The following is a 20,629-nucleotide window of genomic DNA, read 5'->3' as shown; positions in this document are numbered from 1 at the left end:
AAGACATCATAAGAAGTCTTTAGCGCATGCTGATATAGTCATCCAATGGAAAGGAGTTGAAATATTTTCATTTAGAACAAACTAGACTGCATGTCTCATGGAAATCCTGTTAATGACCTTCTGTTCAAAATGAGTAGTGATTAGAAATAAAAATTTTAGATGATTCTAGTGTTGGCCATGTTGGATGTCAACTTGGCACTGTGTTCATCTGACAAGTCTAGTTAAAGCCTGATGTTGAAAAGAAACTCAAAACAGGAGAAGTAGCAATAAGATTTTCAAAATGGCAGCAGGGGTGGCCATACTGAATGTCCAAGCAAGACAATATTCATTTAGGACCAATTAGACATTGTAAGAAATCTTTTAGCGAAATCCCCATGTTGATATGACCATCCACTCAGAAGTAGCAGTAACAAGCTTTTTAAGATGGCCACTGTGGTGGCCTTATTGGCTGTCCAAGTGGTGATATTTTCATTTAGGACCAACTGATATCATGATATGTCCTTAGGTGAAAACCCCATTTTGATACAACTTTCTGTTCAAGAGAAGTGCCAATTACAAGATTTTCAAAATGGCCACTGTGGTGGCCATATTGGATATAAAGTTGCCATAACTTTATTTAGGTTCAACTGGATGTCGTAAGAAATTGTTTAATGAAAAGCCCATGTTGATGTGACCATGTATTCAAGTGTATTAGGGATCACAACATTTTCAAGAGGCCACTGTGTTGGCCATATTGGATGTATAAGCAACACCATTTCATTTAGGACCAACTAGACAACATAAAAAGTCTTCTGATGAAAAAAAACATGCAGATATTTCCATTCAGGAGGATTAACAATAACAAGATTTTCAAAATGGCTGCCATGGTGGCCTTTTCAGCCTTTTCCACCATTTTCAATTAGGACCAAGGCACCATTTTCATTTAGGACCAACTAGACATCATGAAAAGTCAGGAGGGGCAACAATAATATTTTCAATATTGGCTGCCATGGTGGCCTTTTCTGACTTAAGACAGGCACCATTTTCATTTAGGAACAACTAGAAATCTTAATAAATAATTTAGCACAAATCACACATTGATCTGATTATCCATTCAAGAGATATCAAGCTTTTCAAGATGGCCACCACTTTGATGTCTGAGCAGCATACCTTTTATGTAGGACCAACAAGACATCATGAGATGTTTCTGGTGAAAACCCCATTTCAATATCACTTTCCTTTCTTGGAAAGTAGTAACAAGTTTTCAAGACGGTTCATGTACTGACCATACTGGACATCAGATTGACACCATTTTTCATTTAGGACCAACTAGTTTTTTAGTGAGGACACCATGTTGATATGACAATCCATTAAAGAGAAGTACCAACAGGATTTTCAAGAGGTTGTGAGCAGCATCAGTTTCATTTAGGACCAACTAGACACTGGGAAGAATGAATGTGTCAAGTTTAAGGCAATTCTCTAACTAGACACTGGGATGAATGAATGTGTCAAGTTTATGGCAATTCTCTAACTAGGAAGAATAGCAAAAACAAATTTGTGTTAATGGATGGAGAGATGACAAACAACAGGCCATTGCCTAGTTATTCTGGACTATGACCAGTAGAGCTAAAAGTTGACAAAGCAACTGGACATAGTGCATAGACTAACTACTACTAACACCAGATATACCATGTGCATGTTCATGTGCATGGTTACCAATTTTTGTAAACAGGTGGTAAACTAAAGTAAACTGTTGGACAGCTGGTCTATGAGCAGTACAGCTAAAAGAATAAGTGTGGAAAACTTTAGGAAAGTAGTGACCTGCCCCCACTCAAGTGTAATCAACCTATTAATTGTAAAGAAAATCTTCATGAGGAAACTTGATTTTTCATGAAGAACAATCACATTAGTAACCTTGACTTTGGAACTAGCAGGCCAAAATCTATAGACGTCTGTCACTACCCATCAGTAGGGCACTCAAAAGGCTTGTGAAAAGTCTGCAGCAAACCTGTGTTATACTGTGGAAAGCAAATCACATTAATGTAAGGAAATCAACTCCACTACCTCATAAATCCAGTGCTCCTGGAAATATGAAAATGTTGTCCATGTTAGCTATATACTACCAAGGCAAAAGGGAAAAAACTCTTAACCATTACCTCCCCTTAGCACACATAAACTTCCTGTTTACTAGATTTAGCCACTCTAGTGTGGATGCTCATATTTGCAGGGATGTGTGGGTAAGTTTAATAGTAATGTGAACAGGTAAGTTTTCATGAAGAAACATAACTGACTAAAACTAAATTCTCCATTACATTCCCCTACCACATTGTCAGAAGAATTGGTGGAGGACATGCATAAAAATCCAACCTCTATCACAGGCAGCGGCTGGATTCCCAACATGAAGGATAAATTGCTCTTTTATTCCGGAGGAAAGCACAACCAATGTCCATGAAATGCATTATAACAATGCATAGATAAAGAAGAATGTCTTTCTATTATTGACAAAAATCCATGCGAATCCAGCAAAATTGCTAAACTCATGCCTGTGAGAGTTGTGCTAGCATTAAGTGTGTTTGGTGATTATCTGGGTCACAGCTACTTGTCCCACTGACTCCAGTGCTAGATTTCTGAGATGAACACTTGAGAAGTCTTGACTGTTCCTGCTAGTCCGTGGCTTTTGACATGTCTCAGACTGAAATTCTGTCTTCAAACACAGAGCATTTTAATTGTATTATCAGTGAGTACACCAAGCATATCCCGCATATGATACTAAAATATGAAAATAAGATTTAATACTTACTCAAATCAATTTCTTCATTCAAATGAAACTGTTGTAAAAAATTGTAAACCCTCATGAAACTGTGTCATTTTATCTAATCATACTTAATCCCAATGAACAGTATGGCTATAGGACACAAGGACTGCTGCACAAAGCACAATTCCTAATGAATGCTATACATAAATGCCTGTTACTAAAGAACAATTCTTAATGAAACACTTTGTATATACACCAATTACTGCCGAGTAATGAAGCTCACAATTTACTGATTTTTAGACAAAACCACTGAATCAACATTATGTCATTCAGCAGGTGCACACAATTAAAAAAGTCTGGCATTTTCAATGCCACAGATAATTATGTCCAATCTTTCACACATTTTCATTTATTCCATTGTTTCTCAGTTTAGTTCTCATGTAGTACTTTGATGGGCCCTGAACACATCAAATGCCAAAACTGCTTGTTAACTGCACTGAGCAACGGACAGCTGGTCACATTTTTCATTCATGTGTGGAGTGATAAATTACACGAACTAATGGGGATCTATAAGTTGAATTTTACCACTCCCAAACTCCTTGTTCATGCAATGTAATTATGGACAGTATTTTACAGAAGAGATACTGCACATATATTTTAATAACAGATTGGCTTTGTGCTGCTTGTCAGCTCCTTTTGATTAACACATTAAATACATTACCTGATAATTGCATTGAGTAAAGGGCACCTGACATACATGCCAACCCCTGGCGAGGAAAATGAGTAATCCAAGCAGAAAATGAGTAATCCACACATGATAAAAATTAATAAGCACATGTACAAAATAATTCATTTATCCCTCTGGACTTTTAACATCAACTACTGCTTCAAGTTTTTGCATATAACACTTTGAGCTTTAAAAAGTAACAGACTCTCATACTGCATTTCAAAACACTTTGTACCAGCTGAGTCTATGAATTTTGTGCACACCAGCAGAGCACTAAGTGCTGGGTAACAGAGCCTGGATTTGAATTCAGTTTTACTTTGGTTAACAATACTGAATAATCTTTTATCAGTCAGCATTAGAGTGGTAAAGAACCAATATTCATTTCATAACCTGACAAAGAAGAGGAAATCTATATCTTCAAGTTATTGGGTCTTTTCGCTGGGAAATAAGATGGAAAAAATCAACTCTGTCCGCATGAGGCACATTGTCAAATAGAGTGCCAATTTGATACTTCAAGAGTTCTGTTTCTAATTTATCAGCAGCCTTTCCTGCAGCATGGTGCATCATATGACAGACAACCTGATATGTACAGTGATGGAGATATTTTTCAAAATACAGAATACAACTCCTTTATGAATTCCAGTCATCACTGATGCATTATCAGCTGAAAACCCCATACAGTTCTGCCAGCTTATATTTATTCAAAGCATTATCAAGCAAATAAAAAAATTGTTTTCTCCAGTGGAATCTACCATTAATTCTGGTAATGAAAGAAGAGCAATCTGACTTTGCCCTTTTCATTGTCAACATAATTACTACTCCTGTCTGTTGCAATACTAAACAGTCTTATTTTCATGGCTTCTGCAATTTTAAGTGAAGTATCTTCTGCTAAACATCTAACAATATTAGATGATTTTGTTCTTGGTAAATAATGCCTCTGCATTTATTAAATTCATGTCCACAATTTAGCTCTGCTGTAAAAAAAAAAAAGAAGTTACCTTAGTATTAGGAGTTAGTAAAACGAGCTAATTCAAGGTTTCTTTGTTTTACCACCATGACCAATATTAAAATCTTTCCACACAGCCTGCAAGGGGCGTGAAGCTGCCCTAGAATGGAACGCTGTATTATGTAATTAATGTATTCATCTCTGAATTGATTTTTTCGTCTTTCTAATTGATCTGTGAAATTATTTGAAAAACTTTTTTGCTCTAACACACACACCGACTAGAATAAATCCCACTTGACGTTTAGTGCCAAATACCTAAAGACTGGTTTTGTACCAGATATGAATTTGAACAAAGAATCTGCGAGCAAACATTAAAAGTTTGAAAACCAGTCTGTTCTCTACTAAATAAACCATACTACTGCTATAAATAGAAAATGATGTCGAAAGTTTGATAGTAGAACCAGCCTGTTTCTCAGAAATAGGGCAACTGCTATAAATAGAACATAATACTGTTAGGAAAGCACATGTAAGTCTACGGACAAGTGTACTCTTATGTCGTAGTTACACAGAAGCTGTCTTTTCTAGAATACAGTCTGTGGGATTAATGGGATGTTGATAAAAATGAGAAAACAAATTATTAATTTTCATTGGAGGGGGATATACTGAAAATGCGTAATTCGAATACCTTGAATTATAAGGTGTAATTTAGTGGAAAAAAGCATGATCATTATGCCAAAAGTGTAATGGTTGACATGTATGATCTGGTCACGTGCTTGTTTTATATGTGTAACGATGACATTATCTAAACAGATGGAGACCTAAGTTTATTTTGACCACTCTAACTACTGTGTTTGCCATGGTCAGAAAGTAATTGATAGTGCAACTTCATGAACAGTCTTTTAAGAAAGAGATCATAAACATGTACTTTAATAACTGTTTAGCTTAGTGTTGCTAGCTGCATCAGCTTCTACTGATATCGTAAGAGATTGGACCTTGACAGGTGTTTGATTTGTGCTCATACAGAAGGCCACATTGTTTTATTCATCAAAATAACTGCCATTTGGTGTCAACAAAGTTTTGATTTTTGTTATTTTTTATTTAGGGTATCTGTGCAGATTAATCCTCAAATGAAATTTCTACAAATGTACAAACTTTAACAGGCAAAATCACAACTTTAAGACCACTCCTGTGGCCTAATGGTTAGAGTGACTGCCTCAGATGTGGGAGGTCAAGTGTTCGAACCCCAGCCAAGTCATATCAAAGACTTAAAAAAATGTTACTAACAGCTGCCTCGCAAGAGGTTAGTGTTAGGACTGGTTGGCCTGGTGTCAGGATAATGTGACGGGGTGGGACATCATGCTACATGTTTGTGGCATGATGCCCCGGTGCTAGACATCACTATAAACTGCCACACTGCAGACATCATAGTGATATGACTGAAAAATTGTTAAAACTATGTTTAAAAATCCAAATCACACACACACACACAACTTTAAGTACTCACAAAACTGAGGCTAGTGAAAATAACTGATTCTACAAGTATACTCAATAATGAATTTTAGTACCACAGTACACCAGAAAACTGGTTTGTTTACTTTCTGCAAACCCCTATGTTATGATGTCTTAACCCTCAGTGATGTTGGAGTTTCATAATGTGACTTGCTTTCTTTAATTTTTAAACATGCACCATGTTCAGATGATTGTTTTCATTTTTTGCTGGGTCTACTTCACTTTTATAGGTAAACAGGTTTTGGATCAGGGACATATCATCTTACCATGACTTGGGGACAATACTATACACCATCTCCATCTTTAATTTTTGGTTAGCCATGAACACGTTGCAAGTGCCATGATGAATTGTTATGTATAATTTTTGTAATTTTTATTCATGCAGCAAATGTCAGTGATCATCTTTAGCTGAAATTTCATACATGCATTGGTTCCATTTTAAGACACTGAAGAATGTACAATTGCATAGGGTTTATAAATAGGTTCTTCAATACATGTTGATAGTTACTAATAATAAAATTGTTAGTAAACATGTTTACAAGTTTCAGGCTGTTTTCCACTGGACCGGACAGTCAGGTGGTATCTTAGAAGAATTAAACTAATTCTCATTGGATGGGTTAAATCATGTGAGTTTTTTTACGATGTTGGAAATTAGCGATTTGTCATGTATGAGTGTTGATAATATGTGTGTTTTAGCTTTTAGCCTGTATATACGGAGCTCAGACTGGGCTGTTTTCTCATTCCTATTTCCTGTGTTCTTGTTGTAACATCAAGTCTGCAGATGCATTTTATGTTGTTTTTAAATATTATTTGAGAGGAAAGGCATTCATCTGGATTATTCAATGGAAATGCTCATTGGGCTATAAGATTATTTTGGAACTACTGTGAATTATTCAGAGGCATTCTGGACAACACCATTCTGATACATCAGGACTGTTGAAAGACCAGTATAATCCTGGATCTAAAATTTATTTTGGAACATTTTTTGTTCTTGGACTTTAATAGAACTTTTTCAGGATATTTTTGGATTCAGTTGACAGTACTGTAAGTTCCTCTTAAATTTTCATTTTATAACTTTGATAAATGAATTGTTTCTTAAGTTTTACAAAACTTGTTGGTTTTGCTTCTTTCTGTAACTTTGTTTATGACAAAAGAGTCATAATAGACCTCATTTCTGGTTTGGTGACATTATGACACAAGTACATCAGCAACAATGTACTGGGAAATACATTATTTAAAAGAAATATCATCTTGGGCTAAGCTTGTATAACCTTTTTTTTTTACTCTAGTTTACCTTTGTTCAAAATATGTTCATATTATTCACAGCCTCAAAATCACATCATATCATTATCTCAAAATAATATATTATTGGCAGGAATGCCGCTATAACCTAGTCACAAAATAAAATTTTTGAAAGGAGGATTTAACTACAATCCCTCACCTTCTCAAACTGGCACACAACCACATTGTCTGTATCAAACAGCTCCGAAGGGTCTTCCTCACTCACATCATCTTCAGAATTCAGGGGCTCCTGAAATATAGGAAAAAGCAAATTTTTAGTAAATTGTGTTTCTCCAAGAATACTTACCCAATCACATTAACGTTAGGGATATAAGCCTGCTACCTCTCGAATCCAGCCCTACTAAAAGATGAAAATGCGTCTTTTCTGTCTATATCATATAGACCAAAGGGCAATAACTCTTGCCCCTTACCTCCCCTTGCCACCGCCAGGTGTCACTAGTTTTTTAATCTGAGCGATATATATTACACAAGGATGCTCACATAGCGGGGTGGTTGGGAGGGTTTTTAAGTAATGTGATCGGGTAAGTATTCTCAAAGAAACACAATTTACTAAAAATGTGCTTTCTCCTTCAAATACATTCCCCGATCACATTAACGTTAGGAGAATAAGTAATAGGAAGAGGGAATGCTGAGCATCCTACCTCCACCCTGGGTACCTTCTAGGGAATGATGGCTGGATTCCCCATTTGAACGATAACCCGTTCTCCTAATTTCATCAGCAACACAGCCTAGGGTCCCATGATATGTGGCCCCTATATACGGTTAAGAAGATAGTTAATGAAATCTTCTTACCTACGAAATTTCACTGGCGAATCCAGCAAGGCTGATAGGCTGTGCTGATTGTTTTAAATGGGTCTGGTGGTTATCTGGGCTGCTGACACCGGACCTACCAGATTCAAGGTTTGCCTCTGTGAAGCCAAATAAAAACTGAAGAAGGTTGACTCTGCATGCCAGCCAACAGCCTATATTATATTGCGGATTGAAACATTGCGTTCGAATGCCAGGCTTGCCAAGATTGCTCTAATCTCATGAGCCGTAATCTTCATGAGGCGACTCTGATCTTGTTAGACCTCAGAGTACGCTGAGCATATAACCCACTTCAACCATGAAGCAAGGGCTTGAGGGGTGATATCCCGTTTACCAGCTTTGACCGGAAGAAAGAGGCGCTTACGTGTATCCCGACATGCCTCTGTGCGTTTTAAATAGTGCTTGAGTGCACGAACAGGATCTTGCATGGCTGCTGCTCTTGACTTATCTATGGAAGAGAGCGAGCGAATGATGATTCTTTGATTGCCAATGGATGGTAACCTATTTTTGGCTACAAAGCCTGGTTGCATCAGGAGGACCACCGAACCATCTGATCTGAACTGAAGAAAGTTCGGGTCACTGGAAAGGGCATGTAACTCGCTCACCCTGCATGCTGAAGCTAAGGCTATCATGTTTTGTATGATAGTAGCTTTAACGAAGTGTGGGCTAAAGGTTCAAATTTGTCTGAATTGAGCCATGTTAAAACCCAGGACAGATTCCATTTTGGAAACAGGGTGAGGGATTTTGGTCGATTGAAATCAAAATTGGCTAAAAGATCTGATAGCTCTTTGTTATGCCCAATATCACAGCTACCATGATGGCGGAATGTGTCTGATATCATGGAGCGGTAGCCTTTGATAGTAATTGGGGCCAACTGTTTCTCCTCGAAAAGCCAGAGAAAAAAGTCGGCCAGTAGAAGGATTGAGACACTCAAAGAGACGATGTTATTGATATGGCACCAGTCCCTGAAAACACGCCACTTTCCCCCATAATTCTTCAGAGTGGAGGGCCTTCTTGCTCTTGAGATTCTCTCCACAATTGAAGGTTTAAATTGTTTTCTCGCAAGGCTGCCCGGACAAGCGCCAAGCGTGAAGAAGAAGACGGTCCGGGCAGAGGTGGAACACCTGTGACCGCGGTTGTTTGAGAAGATTTGGGCTGGTTGGAATCTTCCTGGGTAGATCTATCGCTAGATCGAGTAGATCGGTGACCCAGGACTTGTTCCATCTGAGAGGAGCAATCAGAATCATCCGACAGTTCTGACCCCTTAACCTCTGGATTATTTTTGGTACCAAAACTGTGGGAGGGTAGGCGAATGCCCACAACCCCTCCCAGCTGATTGACAGAGTGTCCACGGCCCAAGCCACTGGGTCTGGAATCGGAGAGACGAAGGTGGGCAACTTGCGATTCCACCTTGTCGCAAAAAGATCGATCATCGGACGCCCCCAAAGAGTGCAAATCCGAAGAAAGACTGATTGATGGAGTGGCCATTCCGTGTGAATGACTTGACCTTTCCTTGATAAAGCGTCGGCCAAGACACTGAGTCTGCCGGGAATGTGTCTGATTTGTACGTTGATGTGGAGGTTGTCGCACCAACGTAGAAACTGCCAAATCAGAATGCACAGGTCTGGTGATTTGGTGCCCCCTTGTTTGACGATGTAAGTCACCACCACAGAGCTGTCTGACACAATGAGGACAGTTTTTCCTGAGAGTTGATCCTTCCAGAAATGAAAGGTATTGATGACAGCCCTTGTTTCTAAAAGGTTGATGTAGAGAGGCCTCTCCCCTGGCTCCCACGTGCCGCTGACTGTAGCGAAGTCCGGCAACAGGTGGGCACCCCAACCGTAGATACTGGCATCGGTACATACCGTTATCTCCGCTTGGGGCATCTCCAGAGGAATCCCCGTGGTCAGCCAACCTGGGTTGTGCCATTGATGCAGGAACGATCGTATCTCGGACGTGATCATTATTGTTTGATTGAGGGGACTTGAAAAGGGGCACCATTGTGCCAGTAACGTCATTTGTAAGGGACGCATAAAAAGACGGCCAAGTGGGATCAAGTCTGCCGCCACATTGAATAATCCGAGGAGTTGCAAGAATTCTCTCGCTGAAAGCTGAAATCCACGTCCTGCTGGAAACGGACTCGATGAGTTCGACGATCCGGATTATGCGAGCGCGAGGAAGCCATACCAGATTCAGATCGGTGAGAAACTCCATACCCAGATGGACAAAACGCTGGGATGGATGGAGATCAGACTTTTTCCAGTTCACGAGAAAGCCTAGATGATCTAAAAGCGCTAAAAGATCGTTTCTGCCTTTGAGCAGAATAGAACTTACCATATCTTTCTGGAGGATGTCCAAGTACACTGCCATCCCTGTAGATGAAGTCGAGCGGAACAGGATGACGACGCAATCCATAACCTTGGTAAAAGCCCAAGGACTGATGTTGAGGCCAAAGGGTAGGACCTGGAACTAATAAACAGCATCGCGGTAAGCGAATAGGAGAAATTTCCGTGACGCAGGGTGGACAGGGACGTGAAAATATGCATTGGTCATATCTAGACTGACGGCATACTCGTCCCGCCGGATGGAAAGACGGATTGATCTCGCCATTTCCATCTTGAATTTCGGTGGTAAAATGTATTGGTTGAGGTGACTCAGGTCGATGATCAGCCTCAACATGCCATTTGCCTTCTGGATAAGAAAAAGCCTGGAATAAAACCCCGGCGATTGCGGTTTTTTCACAATCTTCGCTGCCCGTTTTTCTATGAGCCACCATATCTCCTGTTGTAGAAAGGTATCCTTCTCCCGATCGGACGGTACGTCCGTGAAGAGGGAAGAGGAGGACAGGGGAGGGGGTTGGATAAATGAAATCCGAAGTACCTCCAAAATGACCTGGATCACCCAATCGTTCTGAGGAAAAAAGGTGGTCCAGTGGTCCTGAAATTGCAGGAGGCAGCCACCCGCAGGTAGGCTGTCCGCGGGTGGTGGAGAGGGTATGTCAATTTTTAGAGTTAGGAGGCTTGAAGACGGAGAAACTTTGTTTCTTACCGCCTCTGTATGGTTGCCTCCTAGCTTGATTAGACTGTTGTCTCCTGGCATTGGGTTGGGATCTATACTGCACATTTGATTGTAAGGATCCCTTGTCCCTGGTCCGCCAATCATCCCTCTGCTGTGGTAGTGGTTGATTTTTTTCTAAACGCCTGCGAGGGTTGGGCGGCGAGTTGGAGGGGCAGTTCCAGAGATGCCTGCTTCCGAACTTCTTCAATTTTTCCTCCAAAGAGTAAAGGCGACCCAAATGGAGTCATCCGTAAAGCCAGAGTATGATGGGGCTTGAGCGACATGGACCGCAGACATGCGTCACGTCGTATCAGGTCTAAGTTGGCAGAAGCTGTCAACGCATTAGCCATGGAATGGTGAGCTGCCCTGTTAATAACTCTAGCAATCCGGGCCGTCGCTTCCCAAGCATGGTCATTGTTGGATTTTTCTGCGAGTCAGAAAATGGTTAATGAAGCCAAGCCTAACACTGAAGACGTAGCGACTACATTCCGGACTAGCTTTGATTCGGCATGGAACACATTTTTGTCCACTTTGTAAACCAGTGGAGTGGACATGTGAACTGCTGCCATATTTTTGTCCAGGGCTGGAAGATCTGTACTGAAGGCTTCTGAATGAGTTTTGTACCAGTTCCATGAGAACGTCGCTGGTACTTGGCTTTCTGAAAAGAACGCCTTAGCATTCCCCGGATCACCTATTTGTCCTGATAGACGATCATTGATCTCCTTAATTTTTGCAGACTGGGGAAGGAGCCGGAAGGACGGCGTCTCTTCCTCCCCATCAAGATCTAGACGCCTTAACTTTGTAGTCTTGAGTGGTGGTAGGAGGTGGAGGGCATTCTGAAGTTGCCAACACCCTATAAATTTCTTCCACTGCCGCCTTGAAGCCAAACTCAGTCCGTTCCATGGTTGGATCTGTGTACAGCTGATTTGCAGGAGTTTCGTTACCCTCACTGTGTGCCGAGTCGTGTTCTGTAATAGCTTGCATTTCTGGATAGAGCATACCAGGTGGCATAGATGACGCGATTCCGTCATCCTTAACACTGTCACTAACTCTCCCTTGTGGATAAGCCAGGAACATATGGACGGACGGCCCTGCCAGCTGGTTTGTCTGGCTTGTGGTCGGTCTGAATGTTGGCGACGGTCCTGCTATCACCGGTACCGGCTGCTCCAATGGCCTGGCTGGACGGACAGATTTCTCACTAAAATCTCCGCCATAGTATTGGAATGTTGCCGGCGGTACAGCTTGACGGACGGATTTATCACTTAAATCCCCATTAAGTCATGTTTGGTCGGACCGTTTTAGCAATAGGGTCCCCATGCTGGGACAGCTGGACGGCCAGTGACATAGAGGTTGTATAAAGAAATGGATCTGATGGATCTGGCAAAAACCCCATCCGTCCTGACGTACAGGCCCGAAGCCATGCTCGGACATGCGGGGGGACTTACGCCCACTGGGCAGCCTAAAATTGGGGGAACATTCCCTCAAAGAGTCAGAAAAAGCTGTGGAAGCAAGCGAGGGAAATAAGGGTAATATCTGGCCTGATGTCAATAGCTGCGTCGTCGTTTCCTGGACCAAACGACGCATCTGTTTAAAGTTGGACTGTTGTACCCTGTCAACATTATTTTCCTCCATTGCCGCTGATGTTACTGTGGTTGACGGTTGCAAACGACGAACGTTAGGTGGAGGGGGGACCCCAACATCCCCCACAAGGCTCGCAATGGAGGCCGTCTTCTGATGTATACTGAGGACATCAATGCTATCTTTCTTCGACTTATTTCGTCTATCCCTCCCTTTTGCTGCCTTCTGGACTACATCAGCCCATGTTTGCTCTGTCCAAGTATTACACACGCTGCATGGTATAGATGATGTACACTTGGTACATACAATACAAAAGTCATGGTTGTCTTCTTTTGCTTTGAACTTTTTGCATTTCATGCATTTCGTTGACATTTCTACTGAAACGACACAAGAAAAGAAAACAAAGCACAAATTATCAATTCAGCATGTTATTAATTCGCTAGTACCACAACCGTTACTAACGGAGTAAGCGAAATTAGTCAGTGTCGCGTTAACTCTTAACTGACAACACGAGTTCCGCGATAGCGTGTGTAACATGGTCTTCAGTAAACGAAATCCGTAAGGGTGACAAAGTCACTCAATTTTGAAAAAAAATGTTAAAATAATGTATACAATCTGTAGAAGAATGATTGTCCAACGCAATAAATCCAAATTTAACTTCGGATGGTCCAATTTAATGCTAAGATGGCTTGGATTGTTTGGAGGTATAATGTACGTGTTATCAGTACAAGCGAAGCTTAAAAACTAGTGACACCTGGCGGTGGCAAGGGGAGGTAAGGGGCAAGAGTTATTGCCCTTTGGTCTATATGAGATAGACAGAAAAGGCAAATTTTCGTCTTTTAGTAGGGCTGGATTCGAGAGGTAGCAGGCTTATATCCCTAATGTTAATGTGATCAGGGAACGTATTTGAAGGAGAAATTGATATGTCAAAGCAAGTAAACTGGTCAAATTAATTATTAGTCTTAAAAAAACAATCAATTAAAAGTTTAATGTTGTTTTTTTTTCATCTCACAGCAAACAAAGCCCAAAGAGCATTACGTAAGCCGCTTGAGTCAGCAAGTGACAGTTTATACCACAATAAACTCAGAAAAAAAACCAACATCAAACTCTTATATTTGCAAATCTTTATAATTTTATTAATTTTTATTTTGTTTTTTAAGGATATTTCCTACCAGCTTTTGAGCCTTATTTAAGTGTCTGAATTCTTTTTGAGGGCATCTGCTGCATAGCTATTAAAAGATTTCTCCGTCTGCATAATAGTAAATATGTCAACATAAAACAAATGATTCTACGAATGAGAGGCAATCGAAGGTTTTGAACATTCAACAGCATGGTTGTAATCTCTGATCTAAATTGGCTAAATGTCTGAGTAGAAGTTCAATATTCAATGCAATGTCATTTTGTCTGACATACAAATGACTCTTGGATTTGATGCTCTCATCAATACATTGAGATTTGGTAAAGTCGCTATTCTCCTTGTGAGTAGCCAAATTTCATTTCTTTAAATATATTTTCGTGTTCATTAACAGTTTATTCTACCTACAGGGGCTACTTACAAATGAAATTAAGATGATCAGTAAATGGTTATAGTAATGGTGGTCCAATTTTTAACCCACCCACCCCACATCGTAACTATCAAGGTCAGTGTCTTACACTGTAGCACTGTGAATCCAATTGTTAAAATGTTAGCCATTGATCCCCACCTCCTCTCAAACCCAATATCCATTTACCTATAGTTTTAAATTCATTAGTAATGATCCGCAATGAAAGCACTATGCAACATAACCTGAATGCTCTTCTTGGCAGATTTTAAGTTTCCCAACTTTTTTCTTCAAATCTAATCAAAGGAAAAATTATTTATCTTCAGAAGATTTACAAAGATTAGATATTTGATTCTCTCAAATCAATTTATTAAATTTTCTAAATAAAATACAAACCCATCATTTTATTTCGTTATAAAGGCAGGCAGTGTGTATGCTTTCGGATTCAATGTTTACATTAGTTACTATGCATGTGACTCTATTTACAGAAGTTAGCATGAAGTAGTTCTCTGTTCAGTTTATACAGAAATAATCACAACAGGGTCTGATCACATGGTTATGTTCTGACCAATGGAAATCTTTCCTACATTTATCAAGTGCATTATTCTTTCATAATTAACCTATCATATTAATACTTTTCCATATTTTTTTAAGTTTTGCTTCTTTTGCACATTCTTAAATAAAATTATTTTTATTTGAATCCAAAGTCCACTTTCTCAACATATTACATATAGCTACTACGAAGAAATTCTAGCACTTAATACTGACTGGAATTTTGACATTTTTGGCAGCAATAGATTTGAAGATTCTTTATTCTGTAAATCAGTTTATAGACAAAAAAATTATGCTGCAATTGATAATATGAAATCATGATTAATTTGTTCATCAAATGCAGAAAGAAAGGAGCATTCATCAACCTAAATACACTTATCAGTACACCAAAACTTTACAGTGATCCATGGAAAATTCAGTATCATTCAAACCTCTTCTTCCCCCTGCTCCTCTTGATCTTCATCTTTTTCATCTTCATTGTCATCATTATCATCATTGTCATAGTCCTCATCTTCTGAGGAACTAGTGTCATTGGTTCCATCCAACTGAGGAATACCATGCACCTGCTACAAAGAAGTAGTTAGATGGATGGGTTATCACCCATTACACACTATCACAAACAAAAGTTAAAAGGAAAAGACATACTGCCATATCATACATTTCTAAGAAACTGCGCAACAGAAGATTATATATAATTTTTATTTATGATAAAATATGCATATTAAAATTATTATTATAATGTTTAAATAGTGGTGTGCACAAGAGACAATTATTTAAGTAAAAAAGCGAACACAATGTATTAATTCCAACTACTAAGAAAGAGGAATGCCATATTTTATTCAATGATTTTCAAATTTCAATTTTCTTTTTGTAATTTTTCACAAACATTTGCTTTTAGCTACATCAAAAACATTACCAGCAAGAAAGGGTTCCTTTTAAATTTGAAATCTTCTAATGCTCAATGAGACTCTCTTGACACTTCAACAAAATCAGGATGTCCAGTAAAGCTACTGAAACCATTGCCTGATACAGTCCTCAAACCATGACTTAGCATTTTCAATAAAATTTGGAAAACTGGCAAAACCTGACTAACGTGGCAAGTAACAGTTCCTGAACCTGGCAAGGATCATAGTAACCCCTCAAATTATTGTTCTGTATGACTAACACGCTGAATTTGCAAGAATGTAATGAATAATAAATGATTGATTCCTATAGTATCTAGAGTCCACAAAAAATTGAACTTTTGATGTGGATTCAGTTGCCACAGAATCACAACTGACCATCAATTAAAACTTTAAACATTTCTATGTAACATATAGCAGCCCCTTTTAGAGAAAATGTACAACATCCTTCTCAGAGAAAACATAAGACATCATTTTCAGAGAAAGTGTATGACATTCCAAGGAAATGTGTCCTGATGAATGACTTAATCACCCTGTGTCGAATGTGCTGTGTGGCCATTTTATACTCAAAGATAGCTATTTCATATCCAAAGATAGATATTTCATATCAAAAGATAGATATTTCTGAGTTAAAGTAGATGACGATTTTCCTTAATTGTCCTCAAGAGATGCATGTATGTCATACATCTGATACATGTATCGGTCTCCGTTTCCAACATCAAAATTACAAGCACCCATCAATGCTTTAATCCAAGATCTGATTCTTCATTGTAGTTTAATTTATTTCTGTGGGCCTCAATTTACATGGTTTTGGATATAAAAAAATCAAAGAAACCAACACCTTTTTAATGGGTACTTCAATTCATGGATTTACCTAAGTCAGCATATTTGTTGGTATTTAATTTTGAAGATAAATCTTTACAAAGACAAAAATAAAAAATAAAAAACAACAAAACAATGCTGACAACAAATAATGGTTTCTTCAATGGTTACATCAGTACAACCACCTTTATGTGTACCAATCAAACAACTGCCAAGATCAATCACTTACACGATGTTTTTACCGATGTGCCCAACATTAACGGAAACAAACATGGCCAACAATAGTAACCTAATCAGTTATTAAATCACGTGCATGATCTTTTAGATAAAACACTGACCATAAAGTAGTACCATCAGTACTTTCTGATGATCATGGCAATAACACAAGAGTGGTAAATGTCATCATTTCACATGTGATCCAAACATATTACCAGATGCTCCTTGTTAAATGCAATCATCAATAAACCATTTGATTTTTGAGGAGGAGAGGGAATTTATATTTAGAATAAAGTTCAGGTTCTCAAAAATTAATCTTGCCCTAATTTACATGACAAAAAGTGAGGTGCAACTTTCCATCTTATATATTTATAACTAATCTTTTAATCAGCACTAATACAGCAGGTTATGTGCTGATGTCCTGCTATACCCTATATATAATATGAATTATCTCCCTTGAAAAAACTGTAAACTTATCTCCAATTTTCAAGCAAAACTGTAGGCCTTATATTTTTTTTAAAAAGATAAAATCAACAACAGCACAAAGGATCGATTAAAATCAATGGCTTCTTATATATAAAGCTGACAGGCACTGAGAAAGGTTAATTTTCTGGTGACCTTTAAATTTCTGGTTCAATTACTTCTGGTAACATATCGGATAAAGCATTAAATTTCATGTTAGGTGCATAATTCTCCAACCTAAATAGAATATTAATTTGTTGAAAGGTCATACTGTTGATAGCTATGGCATGGACAATGGCATTCATGTAATGTATCTTATCACTCACCTATATCGTAGCCTGCGTAGCCTGGACAATGGCATTCGTGTAATGTATCTTATCACTCACCTGTGTGGTAGCCTGCGTAGCCTGGACAATGGCATTCATGTAATGTATCTTATCACTCACCTGTGTGGTAGCCTGCGTAGCCTGGACAATGGCATTCATGTAATGTATCTTATCACTCACCTATATCGTAGCCTGCGTAGCCTGGACAATGGCATTCGTGTAATGTATCTTATCACTCACCTGTGTGGTAGCCTGCGTAGCCTGGACAATGGCATTCATGTAATGTATCTTATCACTCACCTGTGTGGTAGCCTGCATAGCCTGGACAATGGCATTCGTGTAATGTATCTTATCACTCACCTGTGTGGTAGCCTGCGTAGCCTGGACAATGGCATTCATGTAATGTATCTTATCACTCACCTGTGTGGTAGCCTGCATAGCCTGGACAATGGCATTCGTGTAATGTATCTTATCACTCACCTGTGTGGTAGCCTGCGTAGCCTGGACAATGGCATTCATGTAATGTATCTTATCACTCACCTGTGTGGTAGCCTGCGTAGCCTGGACAATGGCATTCATGTAATGTATCTTATCACTCACCTGTGTGGTAGCCTGCGTAGCCTGGACAATGGCATGCTGAGGTAGAGTAACCATTTGCTGAGTCCCTGTCAGCGCAACCTGATGCTGCTGAGTCTGTGGTATTGTCTGCAGGATGTACTGGCCATTGGCTGAATTTATGCAAAAGGTAAATTCTGATAGTTTCAAGGAATAAAATGTATAAAATCTGGACTATGTAACCAGACCCATGCATCCAGAATTGCAACCAAATCATTCAAGATGGGATGCCTGTAATATATTTATATTGTCAAGCTGAGAAAACATAAATTTGTACTTTACAGCTTCTACGTTTTAAGCTGATGAAATGAGGTTCAAAATTACTTTATATGTGAAAATGTGAGTAAACATGTGGATGTGTGAGCAAGAGAAATGAACGCACATGCATTAAAATCAACGCCCATTATATTTATTTCCTCCATGCATACAAACTTAAGAATTCTCATCTGCAGATAGCCGTTTAAATTCTTTTTCAAAATCTGAAATCAAAACTGTTGGATTTGGGCAGTGTGTCAAAAGGAAGGTGATGGAGCCAGCTGTTGTGTTGCAGATTTCTAGTTGTGACAGTACAAGAAAATTAAACCTCTCATATTAAACACTCAGAAAGCTGAAAATGTTGGTTTATTTACTGACTCTGTTTTAATGAAATCCTTGAACACGTTAATAAGATACCATTCAAGCATTTTTTACCCATAAGGAATCTGTGTCACAAATTCATTTTGTAGTCAATTGTTGGATCTGTCACAGGTATATTTTTTGTTAAAAAATTTTCTTCTTCCGTAAGCAAAATCTTCAGCAAGATATTTAACGGCAGAACAGTATGCAAATATTTATATTACCTGTATGTTGCAAGGTGACAGTCTGGCCAGCATTGACTAGAGCTTGTAAATGCTGTTGAAATAGGCCTCCCTGTGCATTAAAGGCCATTGCAGCTGCTCCACTCTGAAAAGGCAAAAATAAAAGTAATCCTATTTTTATAGGACAATTTGTGAAATGCTTTTAATTGCAATAAAACATGATCCATTTTACTTCAAATTGTTTGAAACATTATAATCCAGAACTGGGAAGTAAATAAACATGAAAGCTTTGAAGGTAGAGATCATGAAATGGGTAATTTTCATTTAGACTTCATTTACATTCAAGTCTTCTGTATTTATCCATTGTCTCATCAATTCTTGTTTATCATATCAGAAATGCATTCAGATTTTGCTTTTGCTATCGATTTCTTTCAGTTTTGCTTACATGGAATGAAACAGAACTACATTTACAGGTTTTCCATTTTCAAAACTTTTAAGGAGAAGAACTATAGCTATCATATATCTTGTCTTGTATATTTCATAATCAGATACTGTCATGTACATGTTGGAGAAAACTAATACTGTCATTGGTAATACCACTTTTGTCATCACAATGGCTTTACAATTTCTAGAACTTTCTTTTCCTATTTAGGAAATACATCTGTTAGTATGTGTATTTTTCAAATCTGTGTTGCCATATTCAAACTTGTATCATTTTTTATCTTTTCTCCCTCCCTCATTTCTTCTCTCTTTCTCCTTCAGAATGAATGGATCTTAAAACGTCAAGATTGTTGTATACATTTATGTATGCAATGAGGAGGTGCCATCACAAAATGCCTAAAAATAAACTCCAACCAACAAAAATAGGCTACAAGTATTAGTTGAACTTGTTAAAAAACAGTTTTCCATAAAAATCACAACAATTGTCAGTGAATGAACTCGTACAATGTATTAATGAACTCATACAACTTACAGTGAATGAACTCGTACAACTTATTTATATCCATATACTACCTGTTACTTTATGACAAACCAGAAATATTTAGACAAGTATTAGAATTAGAATTAGACAAGTAGAAATTTTTGGGGAAAACTCTTTTTTAAATATAGCTATAAAATTGCTTGTGTATAAACTTTAACTTTCATCACAGTCAAGTTTCAAAATTGGGGATAGACAAATGTTGACTGCAAACCAAAATTAAGTGACAGACAAATGTTGACTGCAAACCAAAATTAAGTGACAGACAAATGTTGACAGCAAACCAAAATTAAGTGACAGACAAATATTGACTGCAAACCAAAATTAAGTGACAAACAAAATTAGCGATGGACAAATGTTGACTGCAAACCAAAATTAAGTGACAAACAAAATCTGGGTGCAGCATCCACACAATTTACATATTAATGCAGATATAAACAAAATCCTTGTTGGTAAAGTAATAGTCATTAAAAACTTTTATTTAAAGACATTACATGTTGAAGTTAATTAGATACAATGATTCCAATATGTTTCTACAGACTACCCCAACCAATATTTACTCTGTGCAATAAATGTAACCAAAATTTCTTTCACATATAAAAACATTCATTCATTTGACAAAACGCAACAGTTTTAAGCACTGTAGGTATGAAGTTATATTTATAAAAGTCAGTCTTTCTTTTATCTACAATGATGTGCAAGTCTTTAATCGCACTGACAGAAGAGAGAAAAAATCCATGCAAATCAAGTTTTGCTT

The 20,629-nt window shown here is 38.2% G+C and overlaps 1 protein-coding gene across 1 annotated transcript in view; it reads right to left on the bottom strand.

Moving 5' to 3' along the window:
* LOC149804335 (transcription initiation factor IIA subunit 1-like) overlaps nucleotides 1–20,629 on the bottom strand; it is a 50,450-nt gene that overhangs the window by 11,431 nt on the left and 18,390 nt on the right. Inside the window, exons 5-8 of the mRNA XM_089939004.1 lie at nucleotides 18,936–19,038; nucleotides 18,082–18,209; nucleotides 15,185–15,319; nucleotides 7,358–7,447 (exon numbers count right to left, since the gene is read on the bottom strand). Of these exons, the coding sequence (XP_089795130.1) occupies nucleotides 7,358–7,447; nucleotides 15,185–15,319; nucleotides 18,082–18,209; nucleotides 18,936–19,038 (456 nt within the window). The remainder of the gene's footprint in view (nucleotides 1–7,357; nucleotides 7,448–15,184; nucleotides 15,320–18,081; nucleotides 18,210–18,935; nucleotides 19,039–20,629) is intronic.

Source organism: Sinohyriopsis cumingii, chromosome 2 (assembly GCF_028554795.1).
Source record: "Sinohyriopsis cumingii isolate HCF-2022 chromosome 2, ASM2855479v2, whole genome shotgun sequence".
NCBI classification, from domain to species: domain Eukaryota; kingdom Metazoa; phylum Mollusca; class Bivalvia; order Unionida; family Unionidae; genus Sinohyriopsis; species Sinohyriopsis cumingii.
The sequence above is the reverse complement of the archived record's forward strand: the minus strand, read 5'-3'. Positions and strand labels throughout refer to the sequence as shown.